This window comes from Pelodiscus sinensis, chromosome 17 (genome assembly GCF_049634645.1).
Source record: "Pelodiscus sinensis isolate JC-2024 chromosome 17, ASM4963464v1, whole genome shotgun sequence".
NCBI classification, from domain to species: domain Eukaryota; kingdom Metazoa; phylum Chordata; order Testudines; family Trionychidae; genus Pelodiscus; species Pelodiscus sinensis.
The window spans coordinates 16,404,948-16,425,783 of NC_134727.1; the positions used below are offsets into that span (position 1 = coordinate 16,404,948).

The 20,836-nt window shown below is 43.4% G+C and overlaps 1 protein-coding gene across 4 annotated transcripts in view; it reads left to right on the top strand.

The window, feature by feature from the left end:
• Positions 1-5,765: 5,765 nt before the first annotated feature.
• Positions 5,766-20,836, top strand: part of CSNK1A1 (casein kinase 1 alpha 1) — a 60,558-nt gene continuing 45,487 nt past the window's right edge. For 3 of the 4 annotated variants that reach the window (XM_006138103.4, XM_006138105.4, XM_006138104.4), the window contains exons 1-2: positions 5,766-6,318; positions 7,084-7,190. In XM_006138103.4, the coding sequence (XP_006138165.1) occupies positions 6,196-6,318; positions 7,084-7,190 (230 nt within the window). In that variant the 5' untranslated portion in view covers positions 5,766-6,195. The remainder of the gene's footprint in view (positions 6,319-7,083; positions 7,191-20,836) is intronic. The other variant, XM_006138106.4, reaches the window with a different exon arrangement.

Consider the following 20,836-nt stretch of genomic DNA (forward strand, 5'->3'; position numbering starts at 1 on the left):
AATCTGTCTTTATTGAACAAAACTGGGGGAGACTGGGAAAAGGAGGTGGGAGAGGGGAAGAGAGAGGGTGGGAGAGGGGAGGGCAACTAACATGATCAGGGGTTGGGAACAGGTCCCAGATGAAGAGAGGCTACAGAGACTGGGACTGTTCAGCTTAGAAAAGAGGAGATGGAGCGGGGACAGGATAGAGGTCTCTAAAAGCAGGGGTTGGGTGGAGAGGGCGCATTCAGAAAAGTTCTTCATGAGTTCCCCTAAAGAAGGACTAGAGGACACCAAAGGAAAGGAATGGGTAGCAGGCTTGAAACTAGTAAGAGAAAGTTGTTGTTCTTGACAAAGCAAATAGTTAACCTGCGGAACTCCTTGCTGCAGGAGGCTGTGAAGGCTACAACTAGAACAGAGTTGAAAGGGAAGTGAGATCAAGTCATGGAGGTTGGGTCCATGGAGTAGTCTTAGCCAGAGGGTAGGAGTGGTGTCCTTGCCCAAAGTTTGTGGAAGGCTGGAGAGGGATGGCACGAGACAAATGGCTTGGTCACTGTCTTCGGTCCATCCCCTCCAGGGTCCCTAGGGTTGGCCGCTGTCGGCAGACAGGCTACTGGGCTAGATGGACCTTTGGTCTGACCCAGGACGGCCATTGTAAGCTCAGAGCTCAGGGTTGGGGGTCTCAGTGGACCCCCTTGATTTTCATGCACACCTGCTCCTGGGTGGCCAGGCTGGCAGCTCTCCTGCTCTAGACGGCCACTTTCCTGTGCCTAGTGCGGAGATCGTGGACAAGGTCCACGATGTCCGCACTAGCCCAGGAAGGTGCCCGCCTCTTGCAGTCCAGGGCAAGCTCCCGGGAGCCGCCAGCCTGGTCCCGGGAAGAGGGGGTGGACTGGGGGACATCGGGTGGGTGGCTCTGTGCCGTGCCAGGTGCAGGGTCTGCTGGCTGGGTGCTGGCAGGCTTGCACCTGGCATGGGCACCGTAGCCAGCCCGTGCCCCTTTAAGGAGTCCGGGTCCAGGAGGGGGGCATAGAGTTTCCCTGGTGTTGGCCAGAGTGGCCACCAGGGAAACCTGAGGAGGGCTAGCTCCCACTAGTTCGAATTAAGGGGCTACACACCCCGTAATTCGAACTAGTAAATTCGAACTAGGCTTAATCCTCGTAAAATGAGGTTTTCCTAGTTCGAACTAAGCGCTCCGCTAGTTCGATTCAAATTCGAACTAGCGGAGCGCTAGTGTAGCGGCTATGAATGTTAGTTCGAACTAACGTCCGTTAGTTCGAACTAACATTGTAGTGTAGACATACCCAAAGAGATCTTCCGCAAAAAGTTGTTGCACAAAAGAGGGTCCACACTGCCATGTGCTTTTGTGCAAGAGATGTGCTTTTGTGCAAGGAAGCATCAACACTGCCTTGGACGCTCTTGCGCAAGAAAGCTATGATGGCCATTCACAGAATGGCCATCAGAGTACCTGTGCATTTTCCGATAGGGATTTCTTGCATAAGAAACCCCTGTTGTCCATCCACACAAGCCTTTTTGCTCAAGAGCTCTTGCATAAAAAGGCTTATTCCTCATAGAAAGAGGAATAATTATTGTGCAAAAAGCCCTGTCTTCTGATGATCTACTGTACTTTTTTTTTTGCACAAAAATGTGCTTGTACTGTGGACGCTCCGCAAGTTTTTGTGCAAAAACTCTGAGGTGTAGTTGTAGCCTTAGTTTCCTGCTTTGCAGCCATCTTAAGATAACAAATGAAGACCAAATTAATTTAGGCAAGTCTCAGAGTTCATTAATCACATGGCTACGGCCAAACTTAGTGCTTGTTTGACAGAGAGTTCTTTTACCACAGTTATAGCCATTTAGAAACCAATAGAGTTAAAACAGTACAGCATTCTAATGTAGCTGCAGATATATAGAGGGAATAGGCTAAACTAGAAGCATCTTTATATTGGTATAATTGCAATCACAGGCTTGTACCTTTACCATATCAGTATAAACTCACACTCCTAAATAAGGTAATTAAGTGTCAGCACATAAACTGTTGTAGTGCCCCTCTCCACCTGGTTACCTTCTTCAATGCCAATCTGCTTACAGATTTTGATGGATAGGTCTGGGTTCTTCTGGATCCCGCCACCCACTCAACTTTATTTTTTCCGATGAATTTATTTGGCGGTGCCTCCACTACCCTCACTGCTTCCTGGCAGGGTCACCAGGGCAGCTTGGGAGGAAAATTCTAATCCAGAGGAATCCCCACGTACTTGCCAGATAGCTGGAGACTCCCAGAAAATAACACACTCCCAGAAAATAACACAAACACATACACTATAATAACCACAATTAAATTAAACAGGAGACAAATATAACAGGGTAAAACACTATTTTTAGGGTCACCGGTGCCCAGCAACTGTAAGATTAGTGTCCTGTTGGTACGCGTACTTTGTTGGGGCCCTTGATGACTTATGACCACAAGGTTCTTCTCTGCAGTAGGTTAGCAGTGAGGCTGACTGGGTCCAGTACAGCCCAAAGGACTCACAAGTGGTAAATCCGTCCATAGGTTTAATATGCAGCAGGTTATAAAATCATCAAACAAATTCCCTAACTAAAAGATGGTGGTGCACTCACACACTCCATGAATGAGCCTCAGGTTCAGAGATGACTCAGTCACTGCAGAGGGGCTGGTCTCTGCTGGCAGGGATCCTCCTCAGGCAGGAATCAGGCTGCTTCGGTCCCAGGATTTCCCCTCACCACAAAGGGGTGCAAGGATCAAGGTGCAGGCCACACAACTGCACCAAAATTCAAACCGTAATCTCCTACCCTAGCATTCAGACACACACACAGTAGGCAGCAGCCCGGAACCAGCAGACAGAGCAGACCTGGCCATGTGGTGACTGGTCTCACCCAGGGAGCTGGAGAGCCAACTCAGGCTGGCTGGGGAAGCCTCCCAGCAAACTCCATAAACTGGGAATCAACAGTGGAGAAATAAAACCCAGCTGAGGGATCCTGCCTTCAGGTCCCTAGAGGCTAGTTCTCAGGAGGAACCCTGCATGCAGGCCTGGGGCTTACTAGCTCCCACACAGCCAGTCGTCCCCTTGCCCTGGCTGGCTCCAGACTCCCCCAACAATGGCCCCTCTTTCTCCTCCTGAACTCCCTGGGAGGGGCATCTCATTCCCTATGGGTTGCCGGGCAGACTCTGCCCCTGGTAGGGAGGGGGAGCCAAGGCAAACTCAGTGTGCCTGTCCCTGAGCTGCCAGCAGACAGAGCCCTGGGAATCTAAGTAACCTCCTTGGGGGTTACACTGTATAGACCACGCCTTAAATCAGGCTCCTCCTCATTCATAAGCATATGGTTAGCAACTCCAGGGGCACAGCAAAAGAGGGAATCGGGGGGGGGGGGGGGGGAGTTGCCCCCGGGTGCCAGGCTAGGGGGGCACCAATTTAGTTCCCCTCCATTCCCCCTGTCATCCCTCCACTCACCTGCTCCTCCTCCGCCCACTGCTGCTGGCTGGAGCCTCCTCCCTGCCTCTCCGCCCCCAGCCTTGCCCTCCTCCATCTCTGCTGGTGGGTTAGAGCATGCGGGTCCTGACCCCAAACTGGAGGGGGCAGGAGAAGACGCGATACCAGCTTCCCCCCTCCTCTCAGGGTCGGGCTCAGCCATACGCCAGGTTTGGGACCCCAGTGCGCTGTGGCAGGTGGGGAGTGGCACAAATTTTGCTTTTGCTCCCGCGTGCATAACATCCTTGCTATGCCTCTGAGCAACATCACAGCTGAGCTGAAAGGGAGGTTTTCTGTGGCTAACCCATTTAGAAAGAGGCATGCCAAGTTGGTATCTGAGGGATATTGCTCTTATAATTTGGCCGCATTTCTTTAAGTACTTTCTCAACAAAGTTGGAGGCCTAAATCTTCTCCCAAATTTAGTTTTACACAGTGGCACTCATCCTCACAGTGACTAATAATGAGTCACAAGGAATTCTCAGTTTCATGCTCTTGCAAAAGAACAATGTAGAGAATGGCTTAAGAAGACAACGAAGGAAAGAATGTTTTAAAAGGCAGAAAGAAACAGCAGCCCCAGATTATATCTGGTGGAAACAAAGCAGCTGCTTAAAGAAGTGGTTCCCAAGCTTTTTTGAGCATACGGACCCTTTTCAATCTATTAAAATTTCACAGACCCTCCTCCTGGGGGGAGAAAAAAGAAAATTAAATGGTGGGCCCAATCCTTATTTTTAAACTTTCCATGGAGCCCCTGCAGTACTGTCAAGGACCACCAAGGGTCCGTGGACCATAGGTTGGGAACCACTGGCTTAAAGAACTCCCACGAGAAATTTGCAAGGCATCTCCAGAAATTAGTGCTATGTGCTTTATAATCCAAAAAGGCCCATAGTTCGGAGTTAAATGAAATCATGTTAGAGCTCCCAAAACAGCTGTTGGGTATGCACAGAAGCTCCAGTCATTTTTTTTAATTCACCCCTCTTCTGCTTCTGGGCCTGAGATACTGCAGGGGTCTTAAAATAGCTTGGAGAACTTCAGTGCCACTCATTACTGTGAATTTTTGTTTATACAATGAACTCAAGCACTTAGGATTTGATTTGGGCCATACCCAGAGATGATATAAAAGGTGATATGTATAGGCTGATCAGAAAGATGGAGTATATGGTGTAATTTACACATTGAAGATCAAGAAGGAGGAGGAATATAGCAGGAAAAGTGACTAAGAGAACAGGTACAAGAATCTGATTTATGAATATTGCAAGTACAATGTAATACTTCTACTATTCCTCAATGTGATCTGAAACCATTAATTTATTATTATTTGTAAAGCACCAAAGTCAGGTACCTGTTCCAAAGAGGTTATAGACAAGATCCATCCACTCATAAAAAGGATAAAATGTAAACTGTTGAGATTCCCTTTACTTCAGTCAGAGCAGGCTCATTTACACCTGGTCTGACTTTTAGGTCCTTTATATTTTCAATTTATTCTTCACCCAGTGTCTCCTCAGCTGTTTTACAAAGAGCCTACCCTATAGCAATACTTAGCAGATTGGATTGTGGGATGGACAAAAAGTATCTGTCCCTGTGCAGCCACATTTTCAGAAGAGGCCACTGACTTTGCATACCAGTGCTGAGCACAACTGAATGCCCCCCACTAATTGCATTGAATGTTGCATATGCTCGGTATCTGAAAATCAGGCTCAGGCTGTCACAAGCTGGGCATCAAAAATGAAAGCACTAGCATTTGGATGCCCCTGGCCTCTCTGAACATGACTGGTTTCTAATAAAACTCACTAGTCCAAGGCCCTGTCTCTGCATGCCCCAAAGCTAGGCTGCTTGTCAGAAACAGAGATTTGGGTCTCTGGGATGGCTGGGGGGGGGACACATCTGTCTGGAGCAGGGACCAGACAAGTAAACGTGCTCTTGTTGAAAAGCCCCGTGCCCTTGGCCCCATGTCTACCCTGGCCAATCAGGTTGGCCTTGTCAAGTGACTTTGAAAGCCCTTTGGTAATTTTGAGAGTCCCCTGGCCCTTTAAGGATGGAGGAGGGGGAACAGGCGAAGGAGGACTGGAGGCGGGCATGCGCCCTTTCTTTCCGCCCTTCCGCTTGGATTCCGAATAGGGTTGTGCGCATGTGCAATTGCGGAAGCTGACAGGAAGGTTGAGCTGGTGGCTGCGTGAAAAGTCGAGCTAGTCATTGACTTTGATTTAACGCCTACGCATGCGCGTTGGCTCAACGTCCTCGCCTGCCCCCTCATCTTGCACATGCGCGTTTTGTGTTCTGTAGAACATGCACAGTAGCTACCCCGCCCCGTTCCCAGAGTGCCCTGCGCGGTGAAGAAGCGGCGGCCGCAGAGTGGAGGCATTTTGTGTCCGTGTTAGCAGCAGTGCGATATACAAGATGGCGGCGGCTGCTGAGTGAAGCAATAGGGGCGGCCGGGATCCGGCGGTGCCACCTGCGCTCGGACCCTCAAAGCCTCGCGGTGCCGCCTCCGTGTCTCTGGAGCGGGCAGCGAGTGTAGTGGCGCCCGGCCGGGGAGTGGGGCAGAGCCGCGGAGGAGGACGCCCGCCGCAGGGGCCCGGCCTAAGCTGAGCGGCGGGGACCACATTCCTCCTCCGCTGCCGACTCCCCGCCTCCGCCCGGGCGGCGCAGAGGCCCCCTAACCTCCTTGTTCCAGCGCGGCACCCCCCACCCCGCTTTTCTCCCGCGCCGGGAGGGCCGCGAGCCGCCCCTCACTATGGCGAGCAGCAGCGGCTCCAAGGCCGAGTTCATCGTCGGGGGTAAATACAAGCTGGTGCGGAAGATCGGGTCGGGCTCGTTCGGGGACATCTATCTGGCCATCAACATCACCAACGGGGAGGTAAGGGCGCCACGTAGCCCCTTCAGGGAGTCCCCGCCCTGGGGCACCTACTAGTGACCCCCCTCCCTGGAGGGGAGGATGAGCCCAGAGCCCTGCAGTCGGTTTCACCAAGAGATTGGGCGATGAGCCTATCGCTGGGGTGGTTAGTCCGCTACGAGACGGAGGCGTCCCTTCTCGGGAGAGACTCCTGGAGATAGCGCATCGACTCGGGGCTCCGTTTACCTGGGGGATGGGTGGTAGACGTAGGAATCTCTCTCTCTCCTCCCCCCCCCCCCCCGAAATAAGGGACCTGACCCTTGCTATCAGTAGCGTAAGGTTCGACTTTCCCCTCTTAGTCATCTGTTCCTTTCCCCTTTGAGGGGGCATGTACTTACCCGGCTCTCAACATCATCAATGATGAGGGAAACAAAAGGACCCTCCAACTCTTTGGTTCTCTTCTTTTTCCTCTCTCCCACCTCACATTTTTTCCTAGTCATGAAGAAACAATTCATCTCGATTAGTCATGTGGATCTGAAGACTAAACTTCTCTCTAGTAGTCCTATTGCCTTTCCAAGATGGATATTTGCACATATGGCACCATTTGGATTTTATTTGCAGAGCTTGTTACTCCTCCATGTTATGGATACTGAGCTAGTGTTCAGAGCTCTAGAAAATGTTCCCACATTTCCAAAATTTACTGACACACAGCTCTGAGGGGGAATGGAGTGCTGTGTCCTAAGCCCTGTGCTTGGTGGATGCTCTGATCCCTGTTCCCTCTCACTGCAGGAAGTGGCGGTGAAGTTGGAGTCTCAGAAGGCCAGGCATCCTCAGCTGCTGTATGAGAGCAAACTGTACAAGATTCTCCAAGGGGGAGTTGGCATCCCACATATAAGGTAAGAGCCAAACAGGCTCTGGGACATGAGTATGGACTCTTACCCTTTGCATCAGTTTGTGATGGGGCAACCTGGTTAGAGAAGGGGTGAATGTTTTTACTCAGGATCGATTTGGGAGATGGAAAGTGTGCCTCTAATAGAATTGTCAGGATCTCTAACCCAGCCTTCCCAATTCCCCCCTCTTAGTCCTGTAGGTTTCAGCCCTTTGTGCAGCAATCCCAGAGGAGGGGGAATTCCCTCCGGACTTGTGATTGGGAATGTAGGTTGGATTCGGAGGGGGCGGGGAGACAGCATTGGAAATGGCTGCTCTCTTTTGTTGTGTTTTTGTTCCAACATGTCTTCCTTCTCTGCTCAGAAAATGGCGGATGGACATGACTAACCCTTCCCCCATCTTCTGTTAGGACATGGGACATGCTCTGGCATATGCAGGCTTCCTTCTAGCACAGTTGTGTGTTGGGAAGGCTCAGGTCTGCAGAGAACCTTCGGGGCAGTGAAATGGCAGCCCCTTTTTGTTGCCCACAACAGATGCGTCACTGAGTCCTCTAGAGATACAATGCCAAGATTATTTCTCCCCCTCCCATTTGCTTGTTATGCAGCTTCCTTGTTTCAGGCTGGTTGTGAAAATTTGTTCTAATATATCAGGAGAGGTTTAGTCAGAACTATTTTTAGTTTTCTTAATAGCAAAGCATACTTAAGAACTAGTAATATAATCCAATGTTGGTGAGATACATGAGTGAGCAAGAATAAAAAAAAGTGAGTTCTACTTAAATTTCAATTAACTAGCTTTACACAGACTTTTTCCAATAATTGTCATTTTTAAGCGCCTTTATTAGAAGTTTATTTTCCTTAATATCTTCAGTGTGTCAAATGTGAAGAAAATCAAAGCAAAGTTATTGGATTCAATGGCTACATAAATGGAATTTAGTACTAGAGATAGTCAGGACTGGAAAGATTTAGATTATCAGCAAATATTGATAAACATCAATTTCATAGTGTACACAAACCAGTGAAAAAAATATTTCTATCGATAATAGACACTTATAAATAGGCAAAGAAAGAAAAATGCAGCTTGACAATTTAGTTTGATTTTAAGGATATTTATATTGTACAGGCAGTCCCCGGGTTACGTACAAGATAGGGACTGTAGGTTTGTTCTTAAGTTGAATTTGTATGTAAGTCGGAACTGGTACATATTGTAGGGGAAACTCTAGCCAAACATTTCTCCAGAGCTCAGTTTTATTCTCCCACACCTCACTTCCCTCAGTCCTTTATTCTCAAGCTGAGGTGTCTGCTGAGAAAAGCTGCTCCACGTCTCCCTGGTCTGCTGGGGGGGGGGGGGGGGGCGCTAGCTTCATGTCTCCCTGGTCTGCTGGGGGGGCGAAGGGGGGGGGGCGCTAGCTTCACGTCTCCCTGGTCTGCTGGGGGGGCGAAGGGGGGGCGCTAGCTTCACGTCTCCCTGGTCTGCTGGGGGGAAGCAGCTTGTGCGGGGTTTCCTCACCCCGTTTGTAAGTAGAGATCCGATGTAAGTCGGATCCATGTAACCCGGGGACTGCCTGTATATATTTTGACATGAGTTATGGTTTTAATAACTTTGAAGCTTTAACTCAAAATCATTTGTCACTAAATTGCCAACATTTCCTGCAACTGGTAAATGTTTAAATAGATAAAATGCCCTTGAAATTTTAGCTTGCTAAATATGGAAAATGTTTAAAAATCAATATTAGCTATATTTTGTGTAAAAAAAAAAAAAAAAATAACAAAAACCTCTAAACATAGCTATACTACGTGCTTAGCACTCCTCTTTCCCTTGTTTTATTTGTGTGTGTAACACCACAGATTTTTGTAAGGACATTGTGGCTGGCCTCTATTGTTAGACGTGTTCTGTAAATCTTTTTGAATACTAATTAGTGTAATACTTTCCATGACTTAAAAAGGATATTTGATCCCATAGTTATGAGGAGTAATATTTACTGCACCTGTGCTATAACTATATAAACTTAAGGCTGTTGTCCTGTATACCTATAAGAATGGCCATACTGGGTCAGACCAAAGATCCGTCTAGCCCAGTATCCTGTCTCCTGACAGTGGCCAATATCTGATGCCCCAGAGGGAGGGAACACAGCAAGTAATCCTCATATGATCCCTCTCCTGTCACCCATTCCAGGCAGAGGCTAGGGACACCATTCCTACCTATGCAAGCTAATATCCATTGATGGACCTAACCTCTATGAATCTCTCTAGCTCTTTTATGAAACCTGTTTAAAGTGCTAATCTTCACCATATCCTCTGGCAAGGAGTTCCACAGGTTGACTGTGTGCTGAGTGAAGAGAAACTTCCTTTTGTTTATTTTAAACCTGCTGCCTATTAATTTCGTTTGACCCCTAGTTCTTATATTGTGGGAATAAGTAAGCAACTTTTCCTTATTCACTTTTTCCACACCAGTCATGATTTTATAGATCTCTATCATATCCCCTCTTAGTCTCTTCTTTTCTAAGATGAAAAGTCCCAGTCTTTTTAATCTCTCTTCATATGAGACCTGTTCCAAACCCCTAATAATTTTTGTTGACCTTTTCAGAACTTTTTCCAATGCCATTATATATTTTTTGAGATGAGGCAACCATATCTGTCTGCAGTATTCCAGATGTGGGTGTATCATGGTTTTAAATAGTGTCAATAAGATATTCTGTCTTACTCTCTCTCCCTCTTTTAATGATTTCTAACATTCTATTTGCTTTTTTGGCTGCTGCTACACATTGAGTGGATGTCTCCAGAGAACTAGCCACAATGAGTCCAAGAGCTCTCTCTTGAGTAGTGCATAAATTAGTCCCTATCGTATTGTATGTATAGTTGGGATTATTTTTCCAATGTGCATTACTTTACATTTATCACAATTAAATTTCATTTGCCATTTACCCTTTGCAAAATCAATATAGCCTTATATATGAAGCAAAAACCTCCCAATTTTTAGTGAGAAACCAGAGTTGCATGGTCTTCTGTAATTCTATAGAATATGCAATTGCAGGATCCTCATCAGTTTTAAAAATGAAAGCCTTCTGTTGAAGAAATTGAATATTTACATCTTCAGAATTGTAGAAAAATATTAGAGATTTTGTAGGAAAACGTAAATTGTTATTTAAGTGAAAAACATTCTTCTTATGCTACCAGCAAGTTAACTTAATATCCTTTTCATGTAGCAAAAGTGAATTGCAGTTCAAAGAGATCCTTAGGCTTGATCAGTAATGAACTACATGTTACTGTTTTTTTTAAGATGAGATGCTAAAAGTGAAATTATAGTCTTGGCTATAACTTACCTACTATTTGAAAATAAGATTGATATACATGAAGAAAATCTTGTTTTTAATATCTTATATTTTTTCTTTGACAATATTTTATTTATCCCATTTCACTTTGTGTGAAACTTCAGCAATTTCCTCTTCATTGTAAATGCTTTTCCCCACTCAACAATAGGGGAATGAACAACTGTTTTAAAGAACAGGAAATGATGGGTAATATCACAAAAATTGGTTTGGAAATTTGGCAGCTGACACAGATCTGAAACTGCTCAACTCACTTTTAAAAAAATTGAAGATAGTTTAGGTTGAGCAATCCCTTAGGTAATGTGAATTAAACAGTCTGGTCAATTTCACTTTCAGGTTCTCACAGCACTAGTGCTACCATGCCATGTTTTGCAAAAATGCTGCCCTTGAGAACATCTGCCCTAATTAGAAGTCTTTTCACAGCACTTCTGTTGGAGGTGATTGGGGATTCTTTAACATTAGAGAGGGTCAATAACAATCTGTACCAGGGTGGGTTTGATTTAAAAGTGTATAAAACCTACATAAAATTACATTCTTGTTGGTTGTTATAACATATGTATTCACAACTCACAGATTTAGGTTTCATTTTTAGAAGGTACACACTATACATTTTTAAGCAGTGATTTATTTTGAAAATTTTTCAGATTAGTTTTACAGCGATATCAGAAATAAATAATCATTCAGTTATTTCATTTACCAAAGGTAATTGAAGCACATAGTTCACCTCCCAATGACTTCATAAAAATCTCCAATTCAACAGGTTAATCAAACAGACTTTTAAATTGTTTTAGTTAAATAAAATGTTAGATATTTTGAATATCTTTTCGTCAACAGTAAATATATTCAACAAAACAAGCATATGAATTTAACTTAGTTAAACATTCAAGCTTTTGAAAATAAAATTTATTTTCTTAATTGTTTTAAACTAAAATAGCTAAATGAAATTAAAAAAAAAATTGACTGTCAGCCAAGTCAACATGAGACTTAATATATATTGGCTTCTATTCATTGAATTTTTTTGAAACTTTGCACTTTGAGAGAAATAAAGGATTGACTGAGTACACAAATTTGCAGAGGGACTATAGGGTTGAGGTCAGTCAGTTGGTCTGTCTGTCTAAAACATTTTTGCTGTTAACAAGCATGTTATCTCTGGAGACACACATCCACAGTTTTAGAACTTCAAAACTAAACATCTCTAGTATCATCCATAGTATCATCCAGACTAAGCACTGAGTAGACAAAAAGATTAACTTAAATCTATACGTTTGCCTCTGGAACACCATAAGAGTGGGTCCCTAATCCATGAACTATTGGAACTCTTTTACAAAACTTTTATTAAACATTACGTGAACTAGAATTTATAATCCCTATTCCATGATATCTTTGAGCTGTGATGTATCTTAATTAAAACTATTTTTACATAGGCTTTTTCCTCAAATGATATTTTATTAAAAAAAATTGGATTTTTAATTTTTTTTTAAATCATTGATTTTTATCCACTCTGATCTGTAAAGTACTTGTCCACAACCATTAAGCACAATGAAATTTGATTCAGGTTAAATACTTGTGGTGTTCTGAATGAAGATGAAATACATGATAGATAATGTGTTGTGTTTGTAACTGGAATACCCATGAAGGATATGTACATTATTCAAAGAATTCATCTGACTCTGATCTTGTTGCTGTTCATACAGTGTCCATATTGTGCTTGGTTTTCCAAGAGGTCTCATTAAACACGCGTGATCAGGTACTCTTTAAGTGCACTCCTGTCTGAAGAAAGTGACTTTCATATTTAGTTGTACACCAGGTCAGTACAATGACATGTATAATCTGAGTTGTGCTCTGCTGGATGAGATTATAAAGGAAAATTATTTTAAGTCAGGAAAGTGTAAACTGTTAAAACCTTGAAGCTGCACTGTGTTAAATCATAGAAGGCAGTATAGTCCAGTATATAAGGCAGTTGACAGGGAACTGAAAGCTGATTCTTGGCTTTGCCACTGGGCTTGTTCTGTAACCTTGGAAAAGTCACTTCATCTTTCTGTACTACTGTTTTCCCCCTCGGTAAAGCCAAGGTAATGCATTACAAAAGACTGCAACATCCAGTTGTACAAACCGGGGAAAAACCAGAGAAGAGCCACAAACTATTAAAGGTTTAGAAAGCAGAATCTATAAGAGAACATTGGAAAAAAAACATTGTTACATCTGGAGAAGAGAAGATGAATGAGGGACATCAGGCTTTGAGTATGTAGTAGGTTGGTACAAAGAGCAGGACAATAGTTCTCCTTATCCACTTAGGACAGGACAACAAATGAGTTTAAATTGCAGCAAGAGGCTTAGGTTAGACTTTGGGAAAACTTCCGTACTGTAAAAGGTAGTTATTTGCTAGAAAAAATTATATAGGGAGGGATGTGGAATCTCTATCAGTTGGATCATTTTAAGAGCAGGTTGGTGAAACACTTGTCAGGAATTGTCTAGATAATACTTGGTCCTTGGTGCGGGGGACTGAACTGTCCCTTATGGACCTTGATTTCTAGGGTTCAGTGTTGAGGCCTGTTAAAGATTAATAAAGCCTTTGTTATGCTGTTATCTATACAAGAAATACAATTGTAAGCTTGAGTTACTAAGAAAAAAACATGCAGGCCAACTTCTGAAAAACTTGTTGGACATTCTTAGACTTAGCTTACGCTAGAAAAATAAGTTCATTTAAATTAGGTCAGTTGCGGGAAGGGAAATTCACATCAGGGAGAGGCATCATTAAGCTAACCTAATTCCATGTGTAGATTAGTGTTAAGTTAATGGAAAAGTTCTGTCAATCTAGCTACCTACTGGGAGGTGGACTTCCTATGTTGATTGTAGAACCCTTCTTGTTGCTGTATCTTAAGTATAGATATAGCCTACATATCAAAGAATTGTTGTTACTATAATTTTGCAGTAGGAGGAAGTCTGTTAAAGATTAAATTCTCTTGTCCCTTAGATGCAAGCACAGAAATTTGCTTAACTACATCCATTAAAACTAAGATGACTCTACATGATCTTAAATATGTTAGATAAATTATAAAAAAAAAACCCCCAAACAAACCCAAAACACCCCTACATGCATTCATAATGCATAAAGAAGCAAAAGGGCAAAATCCAGTTTAAAATAAATTTTTGACTTCAATGTCAGAGATGAGGGAGCTGAGAGTGCATGAATCCTCGGACTTCTCGAAAAACAGGGCAGGTTAGAGACATTGCTTTCCTTATGTTTAAGATAAAAAATATTAAAACAGTCACACTTGGGCATGGACGGTTTTGCTTTATGGTGTATAAGAAATCTTGAAAGACACAGCTGCTATTCTATACTGCTACCCTGCAACTGTTTCAAATTATTAAGAATTTGAAAGTAGTTCTGAGTACAAGGAACAATATAAATGCACTCATTGGTAGTTGTTTAAGCAGTGTCGTGTGGTTTTGGTATGAACGTTTATTGTGCAACCTGAATTTCATGTTTGGTTGACAGAAGGAACTTGAATGAGGATTACATTTCTTTAACTCATTGTGTCTTAAGGCAGCTCTGATGGACTGAGTGAGAAGTCCACGCTCTTCTGGCAGTGATGGGTACCCATCTCTAGTAAGTGGGTGGCATGAGTGACCATGTTTGGTCTCAGTGGGCCACAAGATTGTCATAACCAAGACTGTCTCCCAATACAGGCAGTCCCTGGGTTACGTACAAGATAGGGACCGTAGGCTTGCTCTTAAGTTGAATTTGTATGTAAGTCGAAACTGGCGTCCAGATTCAGCCGCTGTTGAAACTGACCAGCAACGGCTGAATCGGACATGCCTGGGGCAGAGCAGCTGGGGTGCTGCTGCGTTGGTCCAGTAGCGCTGCTCCTCGGTGCTGTGGGACCAACCCGGCAGCCCCCGAGCTGCTCTACCCCAGGCGTCGGCGAGAAAAGCCTGGTGTGCCCCCCTCCCCCTTCCCCGCCCCCCCCCCCCCCCCCAGCAGACCAGGGAGACGCTTCTCCCTGGTCTGCTGGCGGGAAGCGTCCCCCGCGCCGCCAGAGGCAGCAACAGTGGGGGAGGCACCCCGCACTAGCGGGGGGGGGCCCCCCGTTCGTAACTAGGAATCTGACTTAAGTCGGACTGACGTAACCCGGGGGCTGCCTGTATGTAGTTTTGCTAACTGCTTGGAATTTGCAGGGTGTGCCAGTGAACTGTAGCAGCGCTTTAGGTGCAGAAGAAACACATGGCTTTTACAGTCAGTGTTGTGTGCAATGAGCACCTAAGTTCCCAGTGAGCTGTGTAGCTTCCTATTAAGACCCACACAAGGTTGCATGGCTGCAACAGGGAGAGAGGTCTCTCCCCAGTGCCTGGCCTGAATCTTCCAAGGGCAGTGAGGAGACACCTCTCCTGACTGGCCCCAGCAAGGAGCTGCCACAAGAGGTTAGGAAGCAGCCAGTGCAGTAGGTCTGACCGGCTCTTAGTTCGGGAGACCATTGAACTCCATGAGCTGCCTATATCCTGTGGGCAAGAGCAGTGCACTTTTGGTAGCACAGAGCCTTCCAGGAGCCAGACCTATTGGCTGCTTCTGGGACACAGGATGGGTGCTTCAGGGCAGGCAGGCACCAGGAAGCCTGCTTTAGCGTCACTGATTAGGAAACTACCCAGCTAATCCTGACATCCAACCCCTTGCCCCACCTTGAGTCCTCCCAATCCCGAGTCCCATTCTGCACCCCAAGATCCTCATTCTCAGCCCCAGCCCAAGTCTATATCCCCACACCATTTCCCGCACCCCAACCCTCAGGCCTTAGTCCCTCCCCAAACCTGGAGCCCCCTCTTGTATTCTGACTCTCTCAGCCCAAGCCAGACCCTTCTTATCGCTGTATCCCAAGTCCTCTCCCAGTCAAACCTGTTTGCCCCACTCCTGCCATGTCAATTTTATGTCCACTAATATGAAACTGGTTTGTCTCACATCTTCACATTGGTGCACATAACAAAACTGATTCCACTCAGGGCTTGGAAAAATTAAGAGGGGACACTGATCAGCACACACCGCACTTCACGGGCCTTTGCTTCACATGCATGTGACTTCATTAATACCTATAGGAAAAAACTAGGCAAATGGAAGCCAGCAGAATTTGGCATGTGCGTAGTAGTAAACAAAATGTCTTGAAGACAATGCACACAATGCCAATGGGGCGCAGGTTGCCCTCCGTTGTTCTACAGCATCATGTCAGTCCCCTTCTTATACTGGCGGTGCATTTTCAGATGCTACTTGTTTAATTGATCACATTATTTTGGGGTACTTGCATTTGTACCGGATTCCTTGGTTTGGTTGGCTGTATATTTGGCTGATGGCTTGTCCTGAACTTTATTTCTTGTATTAATTTATTGTGACTTAAAAAGTATTTAAAAATGTACCCCCTGCGTACTTTAAATAGGTGGTAGAGATTTTTTTTTTAAATAGGTTTCAGTAGAGATTTTTCTTGAGGATTAATTGTTCGTATTTGTTGCTAGTATCTGGCAATGTTTGGAATGGGTAATGTATCTTCTCCTTGGCTACAGCTGGATCATGTGTAATATATTAAATGTTGCATTTATTTACTGAGGGCAGGGCTAAGGCTGTACCTACATGAGGAAGTCATTGCTCTTGTGTATACAAAGGCCAGTAGCATGCATGTTGCTAGGTGATAAATAATAGTACTAAAAATTTTGTAAACATAGTGCTAAAAGTATTGGTTCTTAAATTTCAAGGCTACTATAAATATATGTATTGTGTATCTTAACTTTCCTTCCATCAGGCTTAATTTTAAAATCGATTGTATATTCTACAAATGTCGAGTCACATTTATGCCAATTTTCTATTCATATTCCTTTTCAATTCCTTTCTGCAAGGGGAGTGTAAGGAGAAGGTAGAAGCTTCATACTGCTTCCCACCATCTTCATGGAAAGCTAGTTCTAGAAAATAGTTATTAACATGTCACCTACAAGGTTTAGAGTACTACAAGGTTTAGAGTACTTTGCCCATGTTCTCACAGTAGGTGTCTTGGTACACCACTGAGCAGATGAGGCTGACTAAATTGACATTTGAATTGATTCATAAGTAAATCACACCATTGTTTGGAGCTATTCAAATTTAATATTTAGCATAGGTCTTTCCTAACTCAAAATGAGTAAAACCTACTCTAGCATTAAGCCTTAAGAATGCAATATTTGTAGTGATATAAAGGACCTTCTAAATTTATTCAAAATTCAATTTTTTAAAAAATAACTTATGATAAAGCACCCTTCAAACAATGTCCTGAAACATCTTAAAAGTCCCTTAAAAATGTTCAGGGGTCTCTTGGCTTTTCTGTTCATTAGTATATCTTTTAATAATGGACTATCCAAGGAAATGGTGAAGCTGAGCTACATAAAGTGCTGTCAAATGCACAAAATAAATTGAAAACATAGGTACTTTATAGTAATCCTAGGGTTTTGTTAGTAAGTTTTTAGATTTCTTTTTCAAGTGCATGTCCCTTTAAGCAGTGTTTGATACAAGTTAAATCTTTTAATTGGTGAGGATGCAATCTCATTTTCGAACTGCTTATTTGAGATCATAAGGTGGGGATTATAAAACAGGTCTGCTAGCCAGCTGCTAATGAGACCTGGAGAGGGCACAACTGTAACTTCCATTGGCAGGGCTTTAGAAAAAGTCCTGTGTGTGTACGTGTGTACACGTATGTGTACCGTTGGAATGAGGGAGGGTCCTGTCAATGGATTCGACTTAATGTTTGTAGGTATGTTGGACTTCACCGCCACTGCTTTTCCCTTCTAACTAGGGATGTAAGCAATTAGTCGATTATAGAAAGTCGACTAGTGTTTCACACCCCCATCGGAGAGAGGCAGCGTGCATGGGGGAGCAGGAACCGGTGCTGGGGAGGTGGGGAAAGCTGTATTAAAAGCCGGTTTCCCCCACACCATGTCTGTGGGGTGCAGTGAAGGCAGAGGGCAGCAGGAAAACAGTCCCGTTTGAGACAGTCCGACTGCTGCTCCTCTTGCTTTGAAATGAGGAAATGCCTGCAGTAGCTCTTGTACATTTCAGAAGGAGAGGCACAGTGGGGATAGAGAGTGCCCCTCCCCCTTATCGACTAATCGAGTAGTCAATGGAAATTCCATTGATAGAAATTTAACATTCCTACTTCTAATGACTGGTGCTGTTCTTCCTGTGGCAGAGCCCTTTGGTTGACAGGGAGGATAGCCTAGCTCTTGAATAGGGATAGCCTCAGTCTTTTCCAGATCTTCTCCTGTACTTGGCTCTGTGTTCCTCTCCTCATGGCTTTACCCAGCAGATGCACAAGAGCCGTCAGTCTTGTCAGTTTCAATACATGTGGCATCCTGTATGCAGTAATGAAATTCTTTGTCAATTTGTATCCTGTTTGGGAAAGCTGAGCAACACTGAGTAGGGGAGGTGGCAGTAGAAGTAATCTGAAGATTTGAGATGAAAGCACTCTGAGTTGCTTCTTTATCTTGGAGGATTACCTTTGCAACCAAAAAGGCAGGAAGGCTAAATTTCTATAGAAATGTATGTAGAAGCAGTTTACTAGTGTAGATGTTTTGCTTTAAGCAATTGGTAAAATAGCAAGTCAATCACTTGAAAGTGCATATATGGTAAAAGAGTTCTGGTCATGCTAGGTTGTATGCCATTTATGGAATAGAATTGCATTGCACTGCAAGTTGGACCTCACAAAACTGAGGCTCCCTGGTCCAGCAACATCCGTGGTCCTGCCAGATCATGGATATTGTCGGACAGGAAGTCCTGGCTGGGAGCCCCAGTGGGAAGAGGACTGGTGGCTCCGAGCCCAGCAGGGCTGGGGTTGGAACAAGGGCCCTGGCATTCCCCAGCAGCATAGCGGGGGAGGTGGGTTGGGGGACCTCCGTGGGTTGGACAGATTTCCTTGTTGAGGGTGCCAGACCAGAGAGGTCAAACCTGTAGTATACTTATATATTAGTTTGAAACAGTCTTTCTCTTAGCGGTACAGAAGTCACAATATATTTATAGTAACACTTTAACTTTCTCATAGAAAGTGTTTAGTTGCCACCTGCGTTCTGCTACAAAGACCTTTTACATCTGCACTTGAAAGGGAATCCTCTGAACTGTCATTCATGTTAAAATTCGACACTCTCCGGGAAGGAATGAACAAATGCTCAAACTATCTTATCCATTACCAAGATAGCTTCCCCAATTATCACCTCTAATACCATTAGCGCACAGACATCCCACTCTCCCCACCTCTAATATCATCAATTCACAGACACTTACCTTCCTTTCCCCCCCCCCCCCCCCCCCCCGCATCCCCCTCCTGTTCTGAAATGTGATTTGTCCTTTTCATATGTGTTCATTTTTTTTAATTGTATCCTTTGGTATATATGGTTGTGACTATTTTCTTCCACTATTTGATCTGAGGAAGTGGGTCTGGCCCACGAAAGCTCATCATCTAATAAACCATCTTGTTAGTCTTTAAAGTGCTACATTGTCCTGCATTTTGCTTTAGTTGCCACTTAATTTAGTTCTTGGGTGGCCTATTTTATTCCTAATGTTGCTACGATGAGTGACATTTGTTAAATACTTCACTTGACTGTACCAGTTATGCCGTGTTATTTATTTGTATTATTTATTCTTACTTGATCAGCAATTTGTATTATTTATTCTTTCTTGATCGTGGAAGAGAACATATAAGTCAATATGAAAAAGCTAACATTTGTAAATTGTGAAATACTTAGGCAGTTCAGATTCAAAGTATCTTATGGTGACAACCTCTATTTGTGCACAATATTATCTCTGCCTCTGGAAGGAGTTGAATTAGCAAGTATAAAGAAAGCAAATAAATTACGTCTTGGTGCATAGGCATACCTATTTGTTATGAAATTTTTCTTCATCTTTAATAGTTGAAAGGTGACTGCTACAATGAAACTATTTGAAACAATGATAATAATAAGGGACCACTTGCTTAGTGCCAATCAAAATAATTGTAGGCTAGAGTGGTACAGGGTACTGATAAACGTAGGAAACTAATTAAAATGTGTCTAATGTCCCGGGTAGAGGTATGAAATCCATATGCTTAAGTGTCAAATTCATCACTTAATATTTTCAAGTGGACAGTTTAGTTAGACATAGTCTGAGATAAAACATTTCTGTTTGAGTAACGTAGAGCTAAAGCTGTAATGGTAAGGTAAAACTTCAGTTGACTTAATAATTTACAACTTGCACACCTTTTCCTATATTTCCTCATGCACCTCAGATGCACAGGTGTGCTAAAGATTCCTAACATGGCTACTTCAGTTTTATTGTGTTTAGTAACAGGATGTACTCTAATGATAGCTACAAAGTATTTTTTATATTTCTTTGAGATTTTTCCTTTGAAAATGAGTCTTGTCAATGTTTATTTTAAGTTTGGTGTCCCAGTTAAGGTCAGATCTGTATGTCTGAAAACACATATTGGTATTTATCTGAAGAAATAATGACTTTTTTCCTGCTACTTGAGGTTATGTGAATGCTGTTTATACTTGCCTTGTGTACTAATTCCTGATTCAGAATAAAGTTCTTAACTTATTTTTCCACAAAACAGCAGCTATTTTAAATAGTTAGAATTACACCATGCTCTGAAATCAGGCTTGGAATCTCACTGGCTGTTGGTCTAGCATAGAAATTTAGTGGTTTAATCTATTTCTGCGCCTAACCATGAATTTCTTCCTTCTCCCTCGTTATATACTCTAGTCAGTCCTTCTTAAAGTAGACAGTACATCAACCTTGTATGAGGAAGTAATGTTTGGCTTTGATTTCTGTGTTAATAAACCTGCTATTGTGACAATCTGCTTTCTTCAACTATCGTAAATATTGTTAGTGGCCATTCTCTTTTAACGGGCATTCACTGACATCACATTTTCAACATTGAAAAGCTCTAAAATGTATATTCAATTTAAAAGTTGTTCCTGTCTAGCGGACTATATCTTGGTGAAACTAAGTACAGTAACTATGCACCTAATGCTGTGGTGTCAATGTTTTTATTTGCTTTCTTCAAGGTTAGTCATTAAAGGAAAAAAAAACTAGGCTTTGCTGAATAAACACTCGGGCCAAGTCACATGACTCACCTATTTGCCCTTATGGGCTCTGCAAACCAAATAGTTTCTCACCATAGTATTGCATGACTTAGTTCCCCAGCATAGTGACACTGATGCTGAAACACAGGAGATTACAAACAAGTTTTCCAAACCTATTGATGTTACCTTGCTTTATTACAGTAAAAATGTGCTACTACTCATACAACTAGAAGGTTTGTATATTTTTTCCAAATTGTAGACTTCCAAACT